Source organism: Entelurus aequoreus, linkage group LG01 (genome assembly GCF_033978785.1).
Source record: "Entelurus aequoreus isolate RoL-2023_Sb linkage group LG01, RoL_Eaeq_v1.1, whole genome shotgun sequence".
NCBI lineage: Eukaryota > Metazoa > Chordata > Actinopteri > Syngnathiformes > Syngnathidae > Entelurus > Entelurus aequoreus.
Window position 1 is genome coordinate 13083337 of NC_084731.1, and position 24741 is coordinate 13108077.

The 24741-nt window shown below is 38.2% G+C and overlaps 1 protein-coding gene across 1 annotated transcript in view; it reads left to right on the forward strand.

Moving 5' to 3' along the window:
* The window catches only part of LOC133648191 (dynein axonemal intermediate chain 1-like), a 55532-nt gene that overhangs the window by 24698 nt on the left and 6093 nt on the right, over positions 1–24741 (forward strand). The window contains exons 17-19 of the mRNA XM_062044028.1: positions 910–1058; positions 8766–8865; positions 13764–13949. Coding sequence (XP_061900012.1) covers positions 910–1058; positions 8766–8865; positions 13764–13949 — 435 coding nt within the window. The remainder of the gene's footprint in view (positions 1–909; positions 1059–8765; positions 8866–13763; positions 13950–24741) is intronic.

Below are 24741 nucleotides of genomic sequence, written 5' to 3' on the forward strand. Positions count from 1 at the left end.
TATGGACTGGACTCTCACTATTATGTTAGATCCACTATGGACTGGACTCTCACTATTATGTTAGATCCACTATGGACTGGACTCTCACTATTATGTTAGATTCACTATGGACTGGACTCTCACAATATTATGTTAGATCCACTATGGACTGATGTTAGATCCACTATGGACTGGACTCTCACACTATTATGTTAGATCCACTATGGACTGGACTCTCACTATTATGTTAGATCCACTATGGACTGAACTCTCACACTATTATGTTAGATCCACTATGGACTGGACTCTCACACTATTATGTTAGATCCACTATGGACTGGACTCTCACACTATTATGTTAGATCCACTATGGACTGGACTCTCTCACTATTATGTTAGATCCACTATGGACTGGACTCTCACTATTATGTTAGATCCACTATGGACTGGACTCTCACACTATTATGTTAGATCCACTATGGACTGGACTCTCACACTATTATGTTAGATCCACTATGGACTGGACTCTCACACTATTATGTTAGATCCACTATGGACTGGACTCTCACACTATTATGTTAGATCCACTATGGACTGGACTCTCACTATTATGTTAGATCCACTATGGACTGGAATCTCACACTATTATGTTAGATCCACTATGGACTGGACTCTCACACTATTATGTTAGATCCACTATGGACTGGACTATGTCACCCACATATGCGGTCCTCTCCAAGGTTTCTCATAGTCATTCACATCGACGTCCCACTGGGTTGTGAATTTTTCCTTGCCCTGATGTGGGCTCTGTACCGAGGATGTCATTGTGGTTTTTGCAGCCCTTTGAGACACTTGTGATTTAGGGCTATATAAATAAACATTGATTGATTGCTATTGAGAATATGCATGATGAAGACTCTCCCTCCCTAGTGCTCCAGGAGTTACTCCAGCCAGTACCTCCACACCTTCCATGCCCACAACATGGCAGTGGACACGGTGAAGTGGAATCCTTTCCACCCGAAGGTTTTCATCTCGTGCAGTTCGGACTGGACCGTCAAGGTGTGGGACCACACCGTCAGGTGAGACTAATGCCTGCTGTTAAAGACAACAGATGATTAGATTAACACGTACCACCTGTGAAATCTAATCACCGGCCAGCTGTGTCTCGCCGTCAGCACATGCCCCGCCCCTGCCCGCTGGTGCTCGTCTTCAATACCATGGACAGCGGCGGTGACTTTTCCTCCTGCAAGCAGCCCTGACTACACTTTCCCTCCACACCAAATATCGATACAGTTGATAATTTAGGGGTGTTCAAACTTTTTCCACCTAGGGCCGCGTACTGAAAAGTCAATATTCATATTTTTTTTATTTAAAAAAAAAAGCTAAAAACTATTTTGTCAGCTTTGTATTATTGTTGACTAAGTATATTATTATCAATTTTTAGTTAGAACATTTCAAATTGTTTTTAATTAACTAACGATTGTTTTGCTCTTTTTTCTTACTTGTTTACTGTTGTTTTTTTTCCATGTAAGAATAGACTACAAATAATAATAATAAGATTGTGTAACTGCATAAGCTAGTGTGTCAAAACTCCTGCCTGTAAGAAAATATTAATGTTCAGTTACACATTAATCAACAACACCCAGAAAAGCCGCCGGCTTTGCTGGGTGTTGTTGATAAATGGCTTTGGCTTTGCATAGTAGAGTTTTAACTTGCATTTACAGATGTTACTCACATTGGTTTGCTGAAGTGTTCCGGAGCCCATGGGGTGATATCCTTTACACACTGATGTCGCTTTTTGATGCAGTACCACCCGAGGGATCGAAGGTCCGTAATATCATGGCTTACGTGCTGTATTTGCTAGCGGGTCCATGACGATGACTTCTGTTTTGTTTGATCGGCCGTTTTACTGCCGGCATTATTCTTGTATTGTTTCAGTCGACAAATTCTTCAGTAAACTCACCAAAACGTCACCGTGGAGTTACTGAGTCGGTTTAGCTGATTGGAGAGCTAGCGTGCGCAGCTAGCGGGTCCATGACCATGACTTCTGTTTTGTTTGATCGGCCGTTTTACTGCTGGCATTATTCTTGTATTGTTTCAGTCGACAAATTCTTCAGTAAACTCACCAAAACGTCACCGTGGAGTTACTGAGTCGGTTTAGCTGATTGGAGAGCTAGCTTGCGCAGCTAGCGGGTCCATGACCATGACTTCTATTTTGTTCGATCGGCCGTTTTACTGCCGGCATTATTCTTGTATTGTTTCAGTCGACAATTTCTTCAGTAAACTCACCAAAACGTCACCGTGGAGTTACTGAGTCGGTTTAGCTGATTGGAGAGCTAGCTTGCGCAGCTAGCGGGTCCATGACCATGACTTCTATTTTGTTTGATCGACCGTTTTACTGCCGGCATTATTCTTGTATTGTTTCAGTCGACAAATTCTTCAGTAAACTCACCAAAACGTCACCGTGGAGTTACTGAGTCGGTTTAGCTGATTGGAGAGCTAGCGTGCGCAGCTAGCGGGTCAATGACCATGACTTCTGTTTTGTTCGATCGGCCGTTTTACTGCCGGCATTATTCTTGTATTGTTTCAGTCGACAAATTCTTCAGTAAACTCACCAAAACGTCACCGTGGAGTTACTGACTCGGTTTAGCTGATTGGAGAGCTAGCTTGCGCAGCTAGGGGGTCCATGACCATGACTTCTATTTTGTTTGATCGGCCGTTTTACTGCCGGCATTATTCTTGTATTGTTTCAGTCGACCAATTCTTCAGTAAACTCACCAAAATGTCACCGTGGAGTTACTGAGTCGGTTTAGCTGACTGGAGAGCTAGCTTGCGCAGCTAGCGGGTCCATGACGATGACTTCTGTTTTGTTTGATCGGCCGTTTTACTGCCGGCATTATTCTTGTATTGTTTCAGTCGACAAATTCTTCAGTAAACTCACCAAAACGTCACCGCGGAGTTACTGAGTCGATTTAGCTGATTGGAGAGCTAGCGTGCGCAGCTAGCGGGTCCATGACCATGACTTCTGTTTTGTTTGATCGGCCGTTTTACTGCCGGCATTATTCTTGTATTGTTTCAGTCGACAAATTCTTCAGTAAACTCACCAAAACGTGAGTTACTGAGTCGGTTTAGCTGATTGGAGAGCTAGCGTGCGCAGCTAGCGGGTCCATGACCATGACTTCTGTTTTGTTTGATCGGCCGTTTTACTGCCGGCATTATTCTTCTATTGTTTCAGTCGACAAATTCTTCAGTAAACTCACCAAAACGTGAGTTACTGAGTCGGTTTAGCTGATTGGAGAGCTAGCGTGCGCAGCTAGCGGGTCCATGACCATGACTTCTGTTTTGTTTGATCCACCGTTTCACTGCTGGCATTATTCTTGTATTGTTTCAGTCGACAAATTCTTCAGTAAACTCACCAAAACGTCACAATGGAGTTACTGAGTCGGTTTAGCTGATTAGAGAGCTAGTTTGCGCAACTAGCGGGTCCATGACGATGACTTCTGTTTTGTTCGATCGGCCGTTTTACTGCCGGCATTATTGTTGTATTGTTTCAGTCGACAAATTCTTCAGTAAACTCACCAAAATGTCACCGTGGAGTTACTGAGTCGGTTTAGCTGATTGGAGAGCTAGCTTGCGCAGCTAGCGGGTCCATGACCATGACTTCTATTGTGTTCGATCGACCGTTTTACTGCCGGCATTATTCTTGTATTGTTTCAGTCGACAAATTCTTCAGTAAACTCACCAAAATGTCACCATGGAGTTACTGAGTCTGTTTAGCTGATTAGAGAGCTAGTTTGCGCAACTAGCGGGTCCGTGACCATGACTTCTGTTTTGTTTGATCGGCCGTTTGACTGCCGGCATTATTCTTGTATTGTTTCAGTCGACAAATTCTTCAGTAAACTCACCAAAACGTCACTGGGGAGTTACTGTGTCGGTTTAGCTGATTGGAGAGCAAGCGTGCGCAGCTAGCGGGTCCATGACCATGACTTCTGTTTTGTTTGATCGACCGTTTTACTGCCAGCATTATTCTTGTATTGTTTCAGTCGACAAATTCTTCAGTAAACTCACCAAAACGTCACCGCGGAGTTACTGAGTCGGTTTAGCTGATTGGAGAGCTAGCTTGCGCAGCTAGCGGGTCCATGACCATGTCTTCTGTTTTGTTTGATCGTCCGTTTTACTGCCGGCATTATTCTTGTATTGTTTCAGCCGACAAATTCTTCAGCAAACTCACCAAAACGTCACCGCGGGGTTACTGAGTCGGTTTAGCTGATTGGAGAGCTAGCTTGCGCAGCTAGCGGGTCCATGACCATGACTTCTGTTTTGTTTGATCGACCGTTTTACTGCCGGCATTATTCTTGTATTGTTTCAGTCGACAAATTCTTCAGTAAACTCACCAAAACGTCACCGGGGAGTTACTGAGTCGGTTTAGCTGATTGGAGAGCTAGCTTGCGCAGCTAGCGGGTCCATGACCATGACTTCTGTTTTGTTCGATCGGCCGTTTTACTGCCGGCATTATTCTTGTATTGTTTCAGTCGACAAATTCTTCAGTAAACTCACCAAAACGTCACCGCGGAGTTACTGAGTCGGTTTAGCTGATTGGAGAGCTAGCGTGCGCAGATAGCGAGTCCATGACCATGACTTCTGTTTTGTTTGATCGGCCGTTTTACTGCTGGCATTATTCTTGTATTGTTTCAGTCGACAAATTCTTCAGTAAACTCACCAAAACGTCACCGTGGAGTTACTGAGTCGGTTTAGCTGATTGGAGAGCTAGCTTGCGCAGCTAGCGGGTCCATGACCATGACTTCTATTTTGTTCGATCGGCCGTTTTACTGCCGGCATTATTCTTGTATTGTTTCAGTCGACAATTTCTTCAGTAAACTCACCAAAACGTCACTGTGGAGTTACTGAGTCGGTTTAGCTGATTGGAGAGCTAGCGTGCGCAGCTAGCGGGTCCATGACCATGACTTCTGTTTTGTTTGATCGGCCGTTTTACTGCCGGCATTATTCTTGTATTGTTTCAGTCGACAAATTCTTCAGTAAACTCACCAAAACGTCACCGTGGAGTTACTGACTCGGTTTAGCTGATTGGAGAGCTAGCTTGCGCAGCTAGCGGGTCCATGACCATGACTTCTATTTTGTTTGATCGGCCGTTTTACTGCCGGCATTATTCTTGTATTGTTTCAGTCGACCAATTCTTCAGTAAACTCACCAAAATGTCACCGTGGAGTTACTGAGTCGGTTTAGCTGACTGGAGAGCTAGCTTGCGCAGCTAGCGGGTCCATGACGATGACTTCTGTTTTGTTTGATCTGCCGTTTTACTGCCGGCATTATTCTTGTATTGTTTCAGTCGACAAATTCTTCAGTAAACTCACCAAAACGTCACCGCGGAGTTACTGAGTCGATTTAGCTGATTGGAGAGCTAGCGTGCGCAGCTAGCGGGTCCATGACCATGACTTCTATTTTGTTCGATCGGCCGTTTTACTGCCGGCATTATTCTTGTATTGTTTCAGTCGACAAATTCTTCAGTAAACTCACCAAAACGTCACCGCAGAGTTACTGAGTCGGTTTAGCTGATTGGAGAGCTAGCTTGCGCAGCTAGCGGGTCCATGACCATGACTTCTGTTTTGTTTGATCTGCCGTTTCACTGCTGGCATTATTCTTGTATTGTTTCCGTCGACAAATTCTTCAGTAAACTCACCAAAACGTCACCGCGGAGTTACTGAGTCAGTTTAGCTGATTGGAGAGCTAGTTTGCGCAACTAGCGGGTCCATGACCATGACTTCTGTTTTGTTTGATCGACCGTTTTACTGCCGGCATTATTTTTGTATTGTTTCAGTCGACAAATTCTTCAGTAAACTCACCAAAACATCACCGGGGAGTTACTGTGTCGGTTTAGCTGATTGGAGAGCTAGCGTGCGCAGCTAGCGGGTCCATGACCATGACTTCTGTTTTGTTTGATCGGCCGTTTTACTGCCGGCATTATTCTTGTATTGTTTCAGTCGACAAATTCTTCAGTAAACACACCAAAACATCACCGGGGAGTTACTGTGTCGGTTTAGCTGATTGGAGAGCTAGCGTGCGCAGCTAGCGGGTCCATGACCATGACTTCTGTTTTGTTTGATCGGCCGTTTTACTGCCGGCATTATTCTTGTATTGTTTCAGTCGACAAATTCTTCAGTAAACTCACCAAAACGTCACCGGGGAGTTACTGTGTCGGTTTAGCTGATTGGAGAGCTAGCTTGCGCAGCTAGCGGGTCCATGGCCATGACTTCTGTTTTGTTTGATTGGCCGTTTTACTGCCGGCATTATTCTTGTATTGTTTCAGTCGACAAATTCTTCAGTAAACTCACCAAAACGTCACCGTGGAGTTACTTGGAGAGCTAGCGTGCGCAGCTAGCGGGTCCATGACCATGACTTCTGTTTTGTTTGATCGGCCGTTTTACTGCCGGCATTATTCTTGTATTGTTTCAGTCGACAAATTCTTCAGTAAACTCACCAAAATGTCACCGGGGGGTTACTGAGTCGGTTTAGCTGATTGGAGAGCTAGTTTGCGCAACTAGCGGGTCCATGACCATGACTTCTGTTTTGTTTGATTCACCGTTTTACTGCCGGCATTATTCTTGTATTGTTTCAGTCGACAAATTCTTCAGTAAACTCACCAAAACGTCACTGCGGAGTTACTGAGTCGGTTTAGCTGATTGGAGAGCTAGCGTGCGCAGCTAGCGGGTCCATGACCATGACTTCTGTTTTGTTTGATCGGCCGTTTTACTGCCAGCAATATTCTTGTATTGTTTCAGTCTACAAATTCTTCAGTAAACTCACCAAAACGTCACCGCGGAGTTACTGAGTCGGTTTAGCTGATTGGAGAGCTAGCGTGCGCAGCTAGCGGGTCCATGACCATGACTTCTGTTTTGTTTGATCGGCCGTTTTACTGCCGGCATTATTCTTCTATTGTTTCAGTCGACAAATTCTTCAGTAAACTCACCAAAACGTCACCGGGGAGTTACTGAGTCGGTTTAGCTGATTAGAGAGCTAGCTTGCGCAGCTAGCGGGTCCATGACCATGACTTCTGTTTTGTTTGATCGGCCGTTTTACTGCCGGCATTATTCTTGTATTGTTTCAGTCTACAAATTCTTCAGTAAACTCACCAAAACGTCACCGGGGAGTTACTGTGTCGGTTTAGCTGATTGGAGAGCTAGCTTGCGCAGCTAGCGGGTCCATGACCATGACTTCTGTTTTGTTTGATTGACCGTTTTACTGCCGGCATTATTCTTGTATTGTTTCAGTCGACAAATTCTTCAGTAAACTCACCAAAACGTCACCGCGGAGTTACTGAGTCGGTTTAGCTGATTGGAGAGCTAGTTTGCGCAACTAGCGGGTCCATGACGATGACTTCTGTTTTGTTTGATCGGCCGTTTTACTGCCGGCATTATTCTTGTATTGTTTCAGTCGACAAATTCTTCAGTAAACTCACCAAAACGTCCCCGGGGAGTTACTGAGTCGGTTTAGCTGATTGGAGAGATAGCTTGCGCAGCTAGCGGGTCCATGACCATGACTTCTGTTTTGTTCGATCGGCCGTTTTACTGCCGGCATTATTCTTTTATTGTTTCAGTCGACAAATTCTTCAGTAAACTCACCAAAACGTCACCGCGGAGTTACTGAGTGGGTTTAGCTGATTGGAGAGCTAGCGTGTGCAGCTAGCGGGTCCATGACCATGACTTCTGTTTTGTTTGATCGGCCGTTTTACTGCCGGCATTATTCTTGTATTGTTTCAGTCGACAAATTCTTCAGTAAACTCACCAAAACATCACCGGGGAGTTACTGTGTCGGTTTAGCTGATTGGAGAGCTAGCTTGCGCAGCTAGCGGGTCCATGACCATGACTTCTGTTTTGTTTGATCGGCCGTTTTACTGCCGGATTACAACCACCATTATGTATGTAAATAAACATTTACAGAATGCTTCTTGTGTAAATAACTCAGGGGCGGTATAGCGCAGTCGGTAGAGTGGCCGTGCCAGCAACTTGAGCGTTCCAGGTTCGATCCCCACTTCTGCCGACCTAGTCACTGCCGTTGTGTCCTTGGGCAAGACACTTTACCCGCCTGCTCCCAGTGCCACCCACACTGCTTTAAATGTAACTTAGATATTGGGTTTCACTATGTAAAAGCGCTTTGAGACACCAGAGAAAAGCGCTATATAAATATAATTCACATTTCACAACGTATATATCTGCGGTTTATAGTCCGGTGCGGCTTATATATGGAAAAATGTTTGTTTCTTCTCAAATGTAGTGGGTGCGGCTTATATGTGGGTGCACTCCATAGCACGAAAAATACGGTAATAGTACACACAATTGTATAGTTTGGTATTTGGGTCTTAGTAGATCAGGCCCATTGTGTTGTCATTTTCCCTGGCATATTTGCTGCCTCCCACGCCTCGTCAGCAGTGTGACTGACTAAGGAGGGTGATCATTCTCTCATGATGGCAACAATGATGCATGGCATCATGGGAGATATGCAGGGGCTTCATGATCCCCCCTTGCCAAACTTCACATTGCAAGAATGATGATGTGTCGCGCTGTTTTATTCTGCAATCTCTCCTCCTGTGCATGCAGACACCACGTTTGCATTCAACTGCCGGCCACACCCCCACATTACCTCCACAACTATCCTCGCCTGCCAAAGTGCCTTGAATAAATCTAACGGTGTTACTTTGACATGTTATGTCAATGCATAAGAACGCTTAAAGACCTCATGTATGTTCATTATTTTAATGATCATTATTCCAGCACCCCCATATTCACCTTTGAGCTCAACGCGTCAGTCGGTGATGTGTCGTGGGCTCCGTACTCCTCCACCGTCTTTGCCGCTGTCACCATAGAAGGATTGGTAAGTACAGTGTTGATTTTTTTTAATTTATTGATTATATTTTAAGTGTTCCTTAATTTTTTATTCTGAGAGATCCTAATAATTTAAATCAGGGGTGTCTAAACTTTGTCCACCAACAACAGCATTTTGATATATTTTTTTTAAATGCTAAAAGCAGATATTATAAATATTCAAAGACAACTTTTTGACATATTTGAGTATAATATTATTATTATTATTAGTTTTACAATTTCTGCTTCTTCTCATTGTATTCAGATTTTTTAATATTTCTTCTTACATATATATATATATATATATATATATATATATATATATATATATATATATATATATATATATATATATATATATATATATATACCTGTATATATATATATATATATATATATATATATATATATATATATATATATATATATATATATATATATATATATATATATATATATATATATATATATATATATATATATATATATATATATATACAGGTATATATATATATATATATATATATATATATATATATATATATATATATATATATATATATATATATATATATATATATATACAGGTATATATATATATATATATATATATATATATATATATATATATATATATATATATATATATATATATATATATATATATATATATATACAGGTATATATATATATATATATATATATATATATATATATATATATATATATATATATATATATATATATATATATATATATATATATATATATATATATATATGTATACCTGTGTATATATATATGTATATATATATATATGTATATACATATACATATATATATATATATATATATATATATATATATATATATATATATATATATATATATATATGTATATATATATATATATATATATATATATATATATATATATATATATATATATATATATATATATATATATATATATATATATATATATATATATATATATATATATATGTATATATATATATTTATATATATATGTATATATATATATATACATATATATATATATATATATACATGTGACTCAAAGCGCTCTACATATTGAAACCTATTGGGGGTTAAATCACCAAAAATGATTCCCGGGCGCGGCCACAGCTGCTGCTCACTGCTCCCCTCACCTCCCAGGGGGGTGGATCAAGGGTGATGGGTCAAATGCAGAGAATGATTTTGCCACACCTAAGTGTGTGTGTGTGACAATCATGGGTACTTTAACTTTAACTTCAACTATTGACTGGCATTCAAACAAGCGTAGGAGACAAAAAGCCCTGCAGTTCACAGCTGCAGAAAGTCATGTTTTGGTGGATTGTGATTAGTAATGTGCGAGTGTGACGCTTTGTGTGCGGCCAGGACTCTCCGTCAGTGTCAAGCCAGTGACCCATGCTGGCATCTGCCGGATGCAAGGAGTGGGCTGCACACACTCCATCTGATGACGTGGTGCCATCCAGTATCGGCATGTTTAACAAGTGCATAACTGTTAGTCACAGGACAGTTTAGTGCATAACTAGCAGTCACATCATAGGTAAGAAAGGTAAACCCTGACAGTCAGCTGTTGTCGGTCAATCAACGTGGGAATTCTTGCAATTCCTTCTGTGAAAAGGCTAAACGTGTGGAAATGCTGCGAAAATCCATGTGTTTGAAAACAAACCTTTAAAATAAGACTATAAATAAGATGTGCTGTGAGTAGTAATAGTAGTAGTAAATAGTAGTAATAAGTAACATCAATAGATGTGGAACATGATAGTATAGGGTTAGGGTTAGGTTTAGGGTTAGGGTTAGATTAGGGTTAGGGTTAGGGTTGGGGTTAGGGTTAGGGTTGGGGTTAGGATTAGGGTTAGGGTTAGGCATAAAGAAAAATAGTTGGTTAGGGTTAGGGTTAGGGTTGGGGTTAGGGTTAGGCATAAAGAAAAAGAGTTGGTTAGGTTTGGGGTTAGGGTTGGGGTTGGGGTTGGGGTTGGGGTTAGGTTTATGGGTAGGTTTTAGGGTTAGGGTTAGGCATTAAGAAAAAGAGTTGGTTAGGGTGAGGGTTAGGTTTGGATTAGGGTTAGGGTTGGGATTGGGGTTAGGGTTAGAGTTAGGATTAGGAATAGGGTTTGGGTTAGGCATTAAGAAAAAGAGTTGGTTAGGGTTAAGTTTGGGTTATGGTCAGGGTTAGGGTTGGGGTTAGAGTTGGGGTTAGGGTTAGGGTTAGGAGGGGGTGGAGCCTATCCCAGCTGCATTCCGGGTACAGGGTTAGGGTTAGGGTTAGGCATAAAGAAAAATAGTTGGTTAGGTTTGGGGTTAGGGTTAGGGTTAGGGTTGGGGTTGGGGTTGGGGTTAGGGTTAGGATTAGGATTAGGGTTAGGGTTAGGCATTAAGAAAAAGAGTTGGTTAGGGTTAGGGTTGGGGTTAGAGTTGGGGTTAGGGTTAGGGTTAGGATTAGCGTTAGGGTTAGGCATAAAGAATAAGAGTTGGTTAGGTTTGGGGTTAGGTTTAGGGTTAGGGTTAGGGTTGGGGTTAGGGTTGGGGTTAGGTTTAAAGTTAGGGTTAGGGTTGAAGCTTTATATTACTCCATCCATCCATCCTTTTTCTACCACTTGTCCCTTTCGGGGTCGTGGGGGGAGGGTGGAGCCTATCCCAGCTGCATTCGGGGTACACCCCTGGACAAGACATATTTTTGATTAATTGGAGTCTCTGAATCAGGGGTGTTTTTCCACTGAGGGCAGCACACTAAAAATTATTTTATTGATTTTTAAAACCAATCAACCAATATACAGATTTTTTTTAACCTTTAGGGCTCCCCTCAAGTTTGGTCCAAAAAGACCCCAAAGGGTCTCAGTCATAAAAATATTGAAAAATAAGTTGTTTAAGTAAAGTAATTTTTTTTTTTTATTGTAAAGAATAATAAATACATTTTAATTTAATTCTTCATTTTAGCTTCTGTTTTTTCGACGAAGAATATTTGTGAAGTATTTCTTCAAACTTATTATGATTAAAATTCAAACAAATTATTTTGGCAAAACTAGAAAATCTAAATCTTATTTCAAAGTCTTTTGAATTTTTTTTTAAATTTTTGTTCTGGAAAATCTAGAAGAAATAATGATTTGTCTTTGTTAGAAATATAGCTTGGTCCAATTTGTTATATATTCTACCAAAGTGTAGATTGGATTTTAACCTATTTAAAACATGTCATCAAAATTCTAAAATTAATCTTAATCAGGAAAAATTACTAATGATGTTCCATAAAAAATGTTTAAATTTTTTCAAAAAGATTCGAATTAGCTAGTTTTTCTATTCTTTTTTTCGGTTGAATTTTGAATTGTAAAGAGTCGAAATTGAAGATAAACTATGTTTCAAAATTTAATTGTCATTTTTTTCTTGTTTTCTGCTCTTTTAAACCGTTCAATTAAGTGTAAATATCATGAATTATTAATAATAACATAGAGTTAAAGGTAAATTGAGCAAATTGGCTATTTCTGGCAATTTATTTAAGTGTGCATCAAACTGGTAGCCCTTCGCATTAATCAGTACCCAAGAAGTAGCTCTTGGTTTCAAAAAGGTTGGTGACCCCTGGTCTAGATCAACATTAGGTCTATCTGTCAATATAATTTTTTTTTTTTTTTTTTACGATTTAAGTTGTATGCCCTTTTTGCCAAAGAAAACCCTGTTTTTTTAATGGAAAAAACAAAACATTTTCCCCCAATACAATTTTAAAGTGGAATATTTCAAATTATATAATAATTGGCGCTCATAACATAACTCATAACAACATTGATTTTAATGTATTATTATTTTTTGAGCAATGACACTTAAAAAAAAAAAAAAAAATTCCCCCTAAAATTATTGGGGATCCAAAAGGGTCCTGCTCAGTAAAGTGTTAAAAATAAATTGTAATTTTTTTAAAACACTTTTAACACAATAGTCTCGAGATCAACTTCAGATCCATCCGTCAATTATAACTTTTATTGTTGTTTGTTTATTTTTTTGTTCGTTTTAGGCCCTTCTTTAAAAAAAAAAACAAAAAAAACTTCATTTTTAATATGTCAAACACAAAATATGCAACACTTTCCCCCAAAAATATTTCAAAGTGGAATATTTAATGTGACGTAATTGGAGCCTTGAATAGGTCAATAATTCATAATAACATTGTTTTTGATTCATTATTATTTTTTAGAGAAAGAAACAGCTTTGTGTTACTAGAGTCAACATTGCATCATTCTCTTGTTACATTTCACCTGTTTGCTCTTTTATACCACTTTTTATGTTTTTTATTTTTTTTAATCGTATTTTTAGAATGTGCCGTGGGGCCGTCAAAAAATTACCTGCGGGCCGCAAATGGCTCCGGGCCACACTTTGGACACCCCTGATGTAGACGGAACCACAAATGCCCTCTTGGGCTTTATTCTGACTTGTAATTTGCTCTGTGGTTCCTTCTACATTGACACTGGAGAGCCAGTAGATTGTGGTTTAGGTCCAAGATTTGTTGTTGTTTTTTAGCCCCAAGGTGTGATTGATAGCTTTCACAACTGACCCAGCCAGTCAGAGCAATCACATCATCTTTTTTTAGCTGAACCACACCTGTGATCACAGAAGCAACGTTCTGTCATCGTTACCAAGGCTGTACTTCTTGTCCTTCAGACAACGAGTGCAGAACCTTCTGAAGACGTACAGTACATGGCCTCTTCTGTATTATGCTGTCATTGGCCACAACAAGGCATAATAAAAGCCTACCAAGCTGCATGACTGGGGGGAAAATACCGCAATAATAAACCTAGAAACTGTGCATTATCTCTGTACAGACATAATTGATACAGCCGTACAGACTGTAGTGTACTGTATGTACTGTACTATTGAGTGGTCCAATTTAATGTTTTTCAGGTGCATGTTTTTGACCTGAGCATCAACAAGTACCAGGCGATCTGCCAGCAGCCGGTGGTGGCCAGAAACAAGAGCAAGCTGACTCACCTGGAGTTTAACCCCGTCCATCCCATCATCATAGTCGGGGACAACCGAGGCTGCGTTATCAGTCTGAAACTCTCCCCCAACCTCCGCAAGAAACCAAAGGTAATCCATTTTTTGATCAAGAAACCGGCTTCCCAGCAGGCGCAAGACATTGAAGCAAGGTTGAGAACTTGTTGAATTAGGTCCTGACGCTACGCAACTCAAACATAACGTTGAAACAACATGCTTCTTGACAATGTTGAATCAATGTTGGGTTTTGACCTTGATTGGACCATTGAATTGTGGTCATTTTCCAACTAAATATTCTACAAGACAAATACAACGTTGAAACAACATGCTTTATGACAACGTTTATTCAATGTCAGGTTCTGACGTTGAATTGTGGTCATTTCCCAACCAATATTCTACAACTCAAATACAACGTTGAAACAACATGCTTTATGACAACGTTTATTCAATGTCAGGTTCTGATGTTGATTTGACATTGAAATTTGGTCATTTCCCAACGAATATTCTACAACTCAAATACAACGTTGAAACAACATGCTTTTTGATGACGTTTAATCAATGTTGGGTTCTGACGTTGATTTGACATTGAAATTTGGTCATTTCCCAACCAATATTCTACAACTCAAATACAACGTTGAAACAACATGCTTTTTGACAACGTTTATTCAATGTCAGGTTCTGATGTTGATTTGACATTGAAATTTGGTCATTTCCCAACCAATATTCTACAACTCAAATACAACGTTGAAACAACACGCTTTATGACAACGTTTATTCAATGTCAGGTTCTGATGTTGATTTGACATTGAAATTTGGTCATTTCCCAACCAATATTGTACAAGACAAATACAACGTTGAAACAACATGCTTTTTGATGACGTCTAATCAATGTTGGGTTCTGACGTTGATTTGACATTGAAATTTGGTCATGTTCCCAACCAATATTCTACAACACAAATACAACGTTGAAACAACATGCTTTTTGACAAATTTCAATCAATGTTGGGTTTTGACCTTGATTGGACCATTGAAATTTTGGTCATTTTCCAACCGATGTTCTACAAGACAAATACCACGTTGAAACAACATGCTTTTTGACGTTTATTCAATGTCAGGTTGTGACGTTGATTTGACCATTGAATTTTGGTCATTTCCCGACCAATATTCTACAACACAAATGCGTTGAAAAAACATGCTTTTTGACAAATTTCAATCAATGTTGGGTTTTGACCTTGATTGGACCATTGAATTGTGGTCATTTTCCAACCAATATTCTACAAGACAAATACAACGTTGAAACAACATGCTTTTTGACAACGTTTATTCAATGTCAGGTTCTGACGTTGATTTGACATTGAAATTTGGTCATTTCCCAACCAATATTCTACAAGACATGCGTTGAAACAACATGCTTTTTGACAATGTTTATTCAATGTCAGGTTCTGACGTTGATTTGACATTGAAATTTGGTCATTTCCTAACCAATATTCTACAACACAAATACAACGTTGAAACAACATACTTTTTGATGACGTCTAATCAATGTTGGGTTCTGACGTTGATTTGACATTGAAATTTGGTCATTTCCCAACCAATATTCTACAACACAAATACAACGTTGAAACAACATAGTTTTTGACAACATTCATTTAATGTTGGGTTTTGACCTTGATTGGACCATTGAGTTTTGGTCATTTTCCAACCGATGTTCTACAAGACAAATACAACGTTGAAACAACATGCTTTTTGACATTTATTCAATGTCAGGTTCTGACGTTGATTTGACCGTTGAATTTTGGTCATTTCCCAACCAATATTCTACAACACAAATGCGTTGAAAAAACATGCTTTTTGACAAATTTCAATCAATGTTGGGTTTTGACCTTGATTGGACCATTGAATTGTGGTCATTTTCCAACCGATATTCCACAACACAAATACAACGTTGAAACAACATGCTTTTTGACAACGTTTATTCAATGTCAAGTTGTGACGTTGATTTGACCGTTGAATTTTGGTCATTTCCTAACCAAAATTCTACAACACAAATACAACGTTGAAACAACATGCTTTTTGACGTTTATTCAATGTCAGGTTGTGACGTTGATTTGACCGTTGAATTTTGGTCATTTTCCAACCGATATTCCACAACACAAATACAACGTTGAAACAACATGCTTTTTGACAACGTTTATTCAATGTCAAGTTGTGACGTTGATTTGACCGTTGAATTTGGTCATTCCTAACCAATATTCTACAAGACAAATACAACGTTGAAACAACATGCTTTTTGACAACGTTTATTCAATGTCAAGTTGTGACGTTGATTTGACCGTTGAATTTTGGTCATTTCCTAACCAATATTCTACAAGACAAATACAACGTTGAAACAACATGCTTTTTGACAACGTTTATTCAATGTCAAGTTGTGACGTTGATTTGACCGTTGAATTTTGGTCATTTCCTAACCAATATTCTACAACACAAATACAACGTTGAAACAACATGCTTTTTGACGTTTATTCAATGTCAAGTTGTGACGTTGATTTGACCGTTGAATTTTGGTCATTTCCCAACCAATTTTCCACAACACAAATGCGTTGAAAAAACATGCTTTTTGACAAATTTCAATCAATGTTGGGTTTTGACCTTGATTGGACCATTGAATTTTGGTCATTTTCCAACCGATATTCCACAACACAAATACAACGTTGAAACAACATGCTTTTTGACAACGTTTATTCAATGTCAAGTTGTGACGTTGATTTGACCGTTGAATTTTGGTCATTTCCTAACCAAAATTCTACAACACAAATACAACGTTGAAACAACATGCTTTTTGACGTTTATTCAATGTCAGGTTGTGACGTTGATTTGACCGTTGAATTTTGGTCATTTTCCAACCGATATTCCACAACACAAATACAACGTTGAAACAACATGCTTTTTGACAACGTTTATTCAATGTCAAGTTGTGACGTTGATTTGACCGTTGAATTTTGGTCATTTCCTAACCAATATTCTACAAGACAAATACAACGTTGAAACAACATGCTTTTTGACAACGTTTATTCAATGTCAAGTTGTGACGTTGATTTGACCGTTGAATTTTGGTCATTTCCTAACCAATATTCTACAACACAAATACAACGTTGAAACAACATGCTTTTTGACGTTTATTCAATGTCAAGTTGTGACGTTGATTTGACCGTTAAATTTTGGTCATTTCCCAACCAATTTTCCACAACACAAATGCGTTGAAAAAACATGCTTTTTGACAAATTTCAATCAATGTTGGGTTTTGACCTTGATTGGACCATTGAATTTTGGTCATTTTCCAACCGATATTCCACAACACAAATACAACGTTGAAACAACATGCTTTTCGACAACGTTTATTCAATGTCAGGTTCTGACGTTGAATTGTGGTCATTTCCCAACCAATATTCTACAAGACAAATACAACGTTGAAACAACATGCTTTTTGACGTTTATTCAATGTCAGGTTGTGACGTTGATTTGACCGTTGAATTTTGATCATTTCCCAACCAATATTCTACAACACAAATACAATGTTGAAACAACATGCTTTTTGACAAATTTCAATCAATGTTGGGTTGTGACCTTGATTGGACCATTGAATTTTGGTCATTTTCCAACCGATATTCCACAACACAAATACAACGTTGAAACAACATGCTTTTTGACAAATTTCAATCAATGTTGGGTTGTGACCTTGATTGGACCATTGAATTTTGGTCATTTTCCAACCGATATTCCACAACACAAATACAACGTTGAAACAACATGCCTTTTGACAATGTTTATTCAATGTCAGGTTCTGACGTTGATTTGACCATTGAAATTTGGTCATTTCCCAACCAATATTCTACAACACAAATACAACGTTGAAACAACATGCTTTTTGATGACGTCTAATCAATGTTGGGTTCTGACGTTGATTTGACATTGAAATTTGGTCATGTTCCCAACCAATATTCTACAAGACAAATACAACGTTGAAACAACATGCTTTTTGACAACGTTTATTCAATGTCAGGTTCTGACGTTGATTTGACCATTGAATTTTGGTCATTTCCCAACCAATATTCTACAACACATACGTTGAAACAACATGCTTTTTGACGACGTTTAATCAATGTTGGGTTGTGACCTTGATTGGACCATTGAATTTTGGTCATTTTCCAACCAATATTCTACAAGACAAATACAACGTTGAAACAATATGCCTTTTGACAATGTTTATTCAATGTCAGGTTCTGACGTTGATTTGACATTGAAATTTGGTCATTTCCTAACCAATATTCTACAAGACAAATACAACGTTGAAACAACATGCTTTTTGATGACGTCTAATCAATGTTGGGTTCTGACGTTGATTTGACATTGAAATTTGGTCATTTCCCAACCAATATTCTACAACTCAAATACAACGTTGAAACAACATGCTTTATGACAACGTTTATTCAATGTCAAGTTGTGACGTTGATTTGACCGTTGAATTTTGGTCATTTTCCAACCGATATTCTACAACACAAATACAACGTTGAAACAACATGCTTTATGACAAAGTTTATTCAATGTCAGGTTCTGACGTTGATTTAAATAAATGATAAATGGGTTATACTTGTATAGCGCTTTTCTACCTTCAAGGTACTCAAAGCGCTTTGACACTATTTCCACATTCACCCATTCACACACACATTCACACACTGATGGCGGGAGCTGCCATGCAAGGCGCTAACCAGCAGCCATCAGGAGCAAGGGTGAAGTGTCTTGCCCAAGGACACAACGGACGTGACTAGGATGGTAGAAGGTGGGGATTGAACCCCAGTAACCAGCAACCCTCCGATTGCTGGCACGGCCACTCTACCAACTTCGCCACGCCGCCCCATTTGACATTGAAATTTGGTCATTTCCCAACCAATAATACTACAAGACAAATACAACGTTGAAACAACATGCTTTTTGACGACGTTCAATCAATGTTGGGTTTTGACCTTGACTGGACCATTGAATTTTGGTCATTTTCCAACCAAATATTCTACAACACAAATACAACGTTGAAACAACATGCTTTATGGCAATGTTTATTCAATGTCAGGTTCTGACGTTGATTTGACATTGAAATTTGGTTATTTCCTAACCAATATTCTACAACACAAATATAACGTTGAAACAACATGCTTTTTGACAACTTTTATTCAATGTCACGTTGTGACGTTGATTTGACCATTGAATTTCGGTCATTTCCCAACCAATATTCTACAACACAACATGCTTTTTGACGACGTTCAATCAATGTTGGGTTTTGACCTTGACTGCACCATTGAATTTTGGTCATTTTCCAACCTATGTTGTACAACACAAATACAAGGTTGAAACAACATGCTTCTTGACAACGTTTAATCAATGTTGGGATCTGACATTGAATTTTGGTCATTTCCCAACCAATATTCTACAAGACAAATACAACGTTTAAAACAACATGCTTTTTGACGACGTTCAATCAATGTTGAGTTTTGACCTTGACTGGACCATTGAATTTAGGTCATTTTCCAACCAAACTTCTACAAGACAAATACAACGTTGAAACAACATGCTTTTTGACGACGTTCAATCAATGTTGGGTTTTGACCTTGACTGGACCATTGAATTTTGGTCATTTTCCAACCAAATATTCTACAACACAAATACAACGTTGAAACAACATGCTTTATGACAATGTTTATTCAATGTCAGGTTCTGACGTTGATTTGACATTGAAATTTGGTTATTTCCTAACCGATATTCTACAACACAAATACAACGTTGAAACAACATGCTTTTTGACAACTTTTATTCAATGTCACGTTGTGACGTTGATTTGACCATTGAATTTCGGTCATTTCCCAACCAATATTCTACAACACAACATGCTTTTTGACGACGTTCAATCAATGTTGGGTTTTGACCTTGACTGCACCATTGAATTTTGGTCATTTTCCAACCTATGTTGTACAACACAAATACAAGGTTGAAACAACATGCTTTTTGACAACGTTGAATCAATGTTGGGATCTGACATTGAATTTAGGTCATTTTCCAATCAAACTTCTACAACACAAATACAACATTGAAACAACATGCTTTTTGACGACGTTCAATCAATGTTGGGTTTTGACCTTGACTGGACCATTGAATTTTGGTCATTTTCCAACCAAATATTCTACAACACAAATACAACGTTGAAACAACATGCTTTATGACAATGTTTATTCAATGTCAGGTTCTGACGTTGATTTGACATTGAAATTTGGTTATTTCCTAACCAATATTCTACAACACAAATACAACGTTGAAACAACATGCTTTTTGACAACTTTTATTCAATGTCACGTTGTGACGTTGATTTGACCATTGAATTTCGGTCATTTCCCAACCAATATTCTACAAGACAACATGCTTTTTGACGACGTTCAATCAATGTTGGGTTTTGACCTTGACTGCACCATTGAATTTTGGTCATTTTCCAACCTATGTTGTACAACACAAATACAAGGTTGAAACAACATGCTTTTTGACAACGTTGAATCAATGTTGGGATCTGACATTGAATTTAGGTCATTTTCCAATCAAACTTCTACAACACAAATACAACATTGAAACAACATGCTTTTTGACGACGTTCAATCAATGTTGGGTTTTGACCTTGACTGGACCATTGAATTTTGGTCATTTTCCAACCAAATATTCTACAACACAAATACAACGTTGAAACAACATGCTTTATGACAATGTTTATTCAATGTCAGGTTCTGACGTTGATTTGACATTGAAATTTGGTTATTTCCCAACCAATATTCTACAACACAAATATAACGTTGAAACAACATACTTTTTGACAACGTTTATTCAATGTCACGTTGTGACGTTGATTTGACCATTGAATTTCGGTCATTTCCCAACCAATATTCTACAACACAACATGCTTTTTGACGACGTTCAATCAATGTTGGGTTTTGACCTTGACTGCACCATTGAATTTTGGTCATTTTCCAACCTATGTTGTACAACACAAATACAAGGTTGAAACAACATGCTTTTTGACGACGTTTAATCAATGTTGGGATCTGACATTGAATTTTGGTCATTTTCCAACCAAACTTCTACAAGACAAATACAACGTTGAAACAACATGCTTTTTGACGACGTTCAATCAATGTTGGGTTTTGACCTTGACTGGACCATTGAATTTAGGTCATTTTCCAACCAAACTTCTACAACACAAATACAACGTTGAAACAACATGCTTTTTGACGACGTTCAATCAATGTTGGGTTTTGACCTTGACTGGACCATTGAATTTAGGTCATTTTCCAACCAAACTTCTACAACACAAATACAACGTTGAAACAACATGCTTTTTGACGACGTTCAATCAATGTTGGGTTTTGACCTTTACTGGACCATTGAATTTTGGTCATTTTCCAACCAAACTTCTACAACACAAATGCAGCATTGAAACAACATGCTTTTTGACAACCTTTATTCAATGTCAGGTTGTGACGTTGATTCGACCATTGAAATGTAGTCATTTCCCAACCAACAACGTGGATCCAACGTTGGACATCAACGTTGTCTCAATTTACAAATACAACTATTTTGCAACGTTGTTTAGAAGTCAGTTTTAAAAAACACGTACACTACCGTTCAATTTTGTGGACTAGCCTTCATTTCTAAGAACAAGAATAGACTGTCGAGTTTCAGATGAAAGTTCTCTTTTCCTGGCCATTTTGAGCGTTTAATTGACCCCACAAACGTGATGCTCCAGAAACTCAATCTGCTCAAAGGAAGGTCAGTTTTGTAGCTTCTGTAATGAGCTAAACTGTTTTCAGATGTGTGAACATGATCGCACAAGGGTTTTCTAATCATCAATTAGCCTTCTGAGCCAATGAGCAAACACATTGTACCATTAGAACACTGGAGTGATAGTTGCTGGAAATGGGCCTCTATACACCTATGTGGATATTGCACCAAAAACCAGACATTTGCAGCTAGAATAGTCATTTACCACATTAGCAATGTATAGAGTGTATTTCTTTAAAGTTAAGACTAGTTTAAAGTTATCTTCATTGAAAAGTACAGTGCTTTTCCTTCAAAAATAAGGACATTTCAATGCGACCCCAAACTTTTGAACGGTAGTGTATGTACAATCAACGTTGTATCAATGTCTTGTGCCTGCTGGGTTGGAAGTATCTGGAGTCAATAAATGTGCATTGGCTTGATATCCCACATCAATGAACACAGGAAACATGACATCAGACCTACAGCTCATATTACAAAGGGCCTGATTTACTAAGATCCCAAACGACAAGCACTAAATAGCATGACCATTCCCTGTCTTGTGTCATCTTGTTATGTTTTAAAACACGCAGCAGACAACTATCACTTTTTCCTGGGCATTTTAGAAACAGTCCTACAGTGCGATCTGTGACAGAAAGCACTCTGAAGGTGACGCTGGCACTAACTGGATTGTATTCTCTATTTCGCTTATGTGAGAGACTCAATCCTCTGCGCTCGATTTATCAGGTTTGCACGTGTTTCAGTACACACGAACCTTTAGTAAATCAGACCCAAACTGTCCTTAATGGACGCCACCTTCTCTCTTTGCTCATCTTCTCTTCAATAACGTTACTCCGTCCTTTTTCTCAGTTAACAATTAGCGCCACGGAGCCTTGAGTGCTCGGATTAGATCGGTTTGTCAGGAAATCTCCGCAGAGCCAGAGGCAAGAGCGATGATCTCACCCCATGTCTTGTTTTAAGACAGAAAAGAACAGCGTTGTGTTGTGTCTCCAGGCTGCCCAATGAGCCTTCAAAACAAGATTTATAGATATTGTTGCAGTTGTTTACATGAAACAACTTTGATAACACAGATTAAGCAGCAGAAACATGGATCAATTGTTGTATGTTGTGCATTGACATTTTGATGTTTTCATATTTTGAAGGGATAACTTGCAATGATCGGGATGAACACAAAGTATGTCAACATTTGCACCAGGGGTCACCAACGCGGTGCCCGCGGGCACCAGGTAGCCCGTAAGGACCAGATGAGTAGCCCGCTGGCCTGTTCTTAAAAATAGCTCAAATAGCAGCACTTACCAGTGAGCTGCCTCTATTTTTTAAATTTTATTTATTTACTAGCAAGCTGGTCTCGCTTTGCTCGACATTTTTAATTCTAAGAGAGACAAAACTCAAATAGAATTTGAAAATCCAAGAAAATATTTGAAAGACTTGGTCTTCACTTGTTTAAATAAATTCATTATTTTTTTTCCCTTTGCTTCTTATAACTTTCAGAAAGACAATTTGAGAGAAAAAATACAACCTTAAGAATTATTTTAGGATTTTTAAACACATATACCGTTTTACCTTTTAAATTCCTTCCTCTTCTTTCCTCACAATTTAAATCAATGTTCAAGTAAATTTATTTTTTTTATTGTAAAGAATAATAAATACATTTTAATTTAATTATTCATTTTAGCTTCTGTTTTTTCGACGAAGAATATTTGTGAAATATTTCTTCAAACGTATTATGTTAATAATTCAAAAAAATTATTCTGGCAAATCTAGAAAATCTGTAGAATCAAATTTAAATCTTATTTCAAAGCCTTTTGAATTTCTTTTAAAAATTTTGTTCTGGAAAATCTAGAAGAAATAATGATTTGTCTTTGTTAGAAATATAGCTTGGTCCAATTTGTTATATATTCTAACAAAGTGTAGATTGGATTTTAACCTATTTAAAACATGTCATCAAAATTCTAAAATTAATCTTAATCAGGAAAAATTACTAATGATGTTCCATAAAAAGATTCAAATTAGCTAGTTTTTCTCCTTTTTTTCGGTTGAATTTTGAATTTTAAAGAGTCGAAATTGAAAATAAACTGTTTCAAAATTGAATTGTCATTTTTTTCGTGTTTTCTCCTCTTTTAAACCGTTCAATTGAGTGTAAATATCATTACTTATTAATAATAACATAGAGTTAAAGGTGAATTGAGCAAATTGGCTATTTCTGGCAATTTATTTAAGTGTGTATCAAACTGGTAGCCCTTCGCATTAATCACTACCCAAGAAGTAGCTCTTGGTTTCAAAAAGGTTGGTGACCCCTGATTTGTACAATACCGGTGATAATACATCGAGACTCATGTTCATTACCCAAGGTTTTCGGTGCTAGGTTTATTCAACACTGTGAAGTTGTTTCCTATACGGTGAATCAATGTCCAGAGAAAACCAAGATCTTTTTAGGTATTTACTTGAGTACGCAAATAACGTCAGATTACAAAGAAGAAAGATTTACGCTGCTACGGAAAGAAAGAAGGAAAGCGAGAGAGAGAGAGAGAGAGTGGAAGAGACCAATGACTCTTCAGAACTGTAAAGCTTTTGGGAATGAGAGAAGATGGAGGAGGGGTTTGGGAGAAAAGTCCTGTCTCCTGGGGGTGGGACAAAGATCTGTAACTGTTTTACTTGGTGTCCATCCAAGTTAAGCAGTTACAGATGACTGCTTGAACATTGGACGGGAAGTAAACAGCATCACTCTTAAAAGAAACACATTTGTAGACTAACCGTTTGACCACAAATACAACATCAATTATCTCGGAGAAAGAAGGGTTTGGAGACATCCCCCGCTAGCTCCAAGAATGTGTACAGGGTCATTAAAATGTATTTTCTTAGTTTTAGACAAGATATTACCGTATTTTTCTGACTTTAAGGCGCACTTAAAATCTCAAAACTCGACAGTGCGCCTTATACCCCGGTGCGCCTAATGTACGGAATTATTTTGGTTGTGCTTACCGACCTTGAAGCTTTTTTATTTGTTACATGGTGTAAT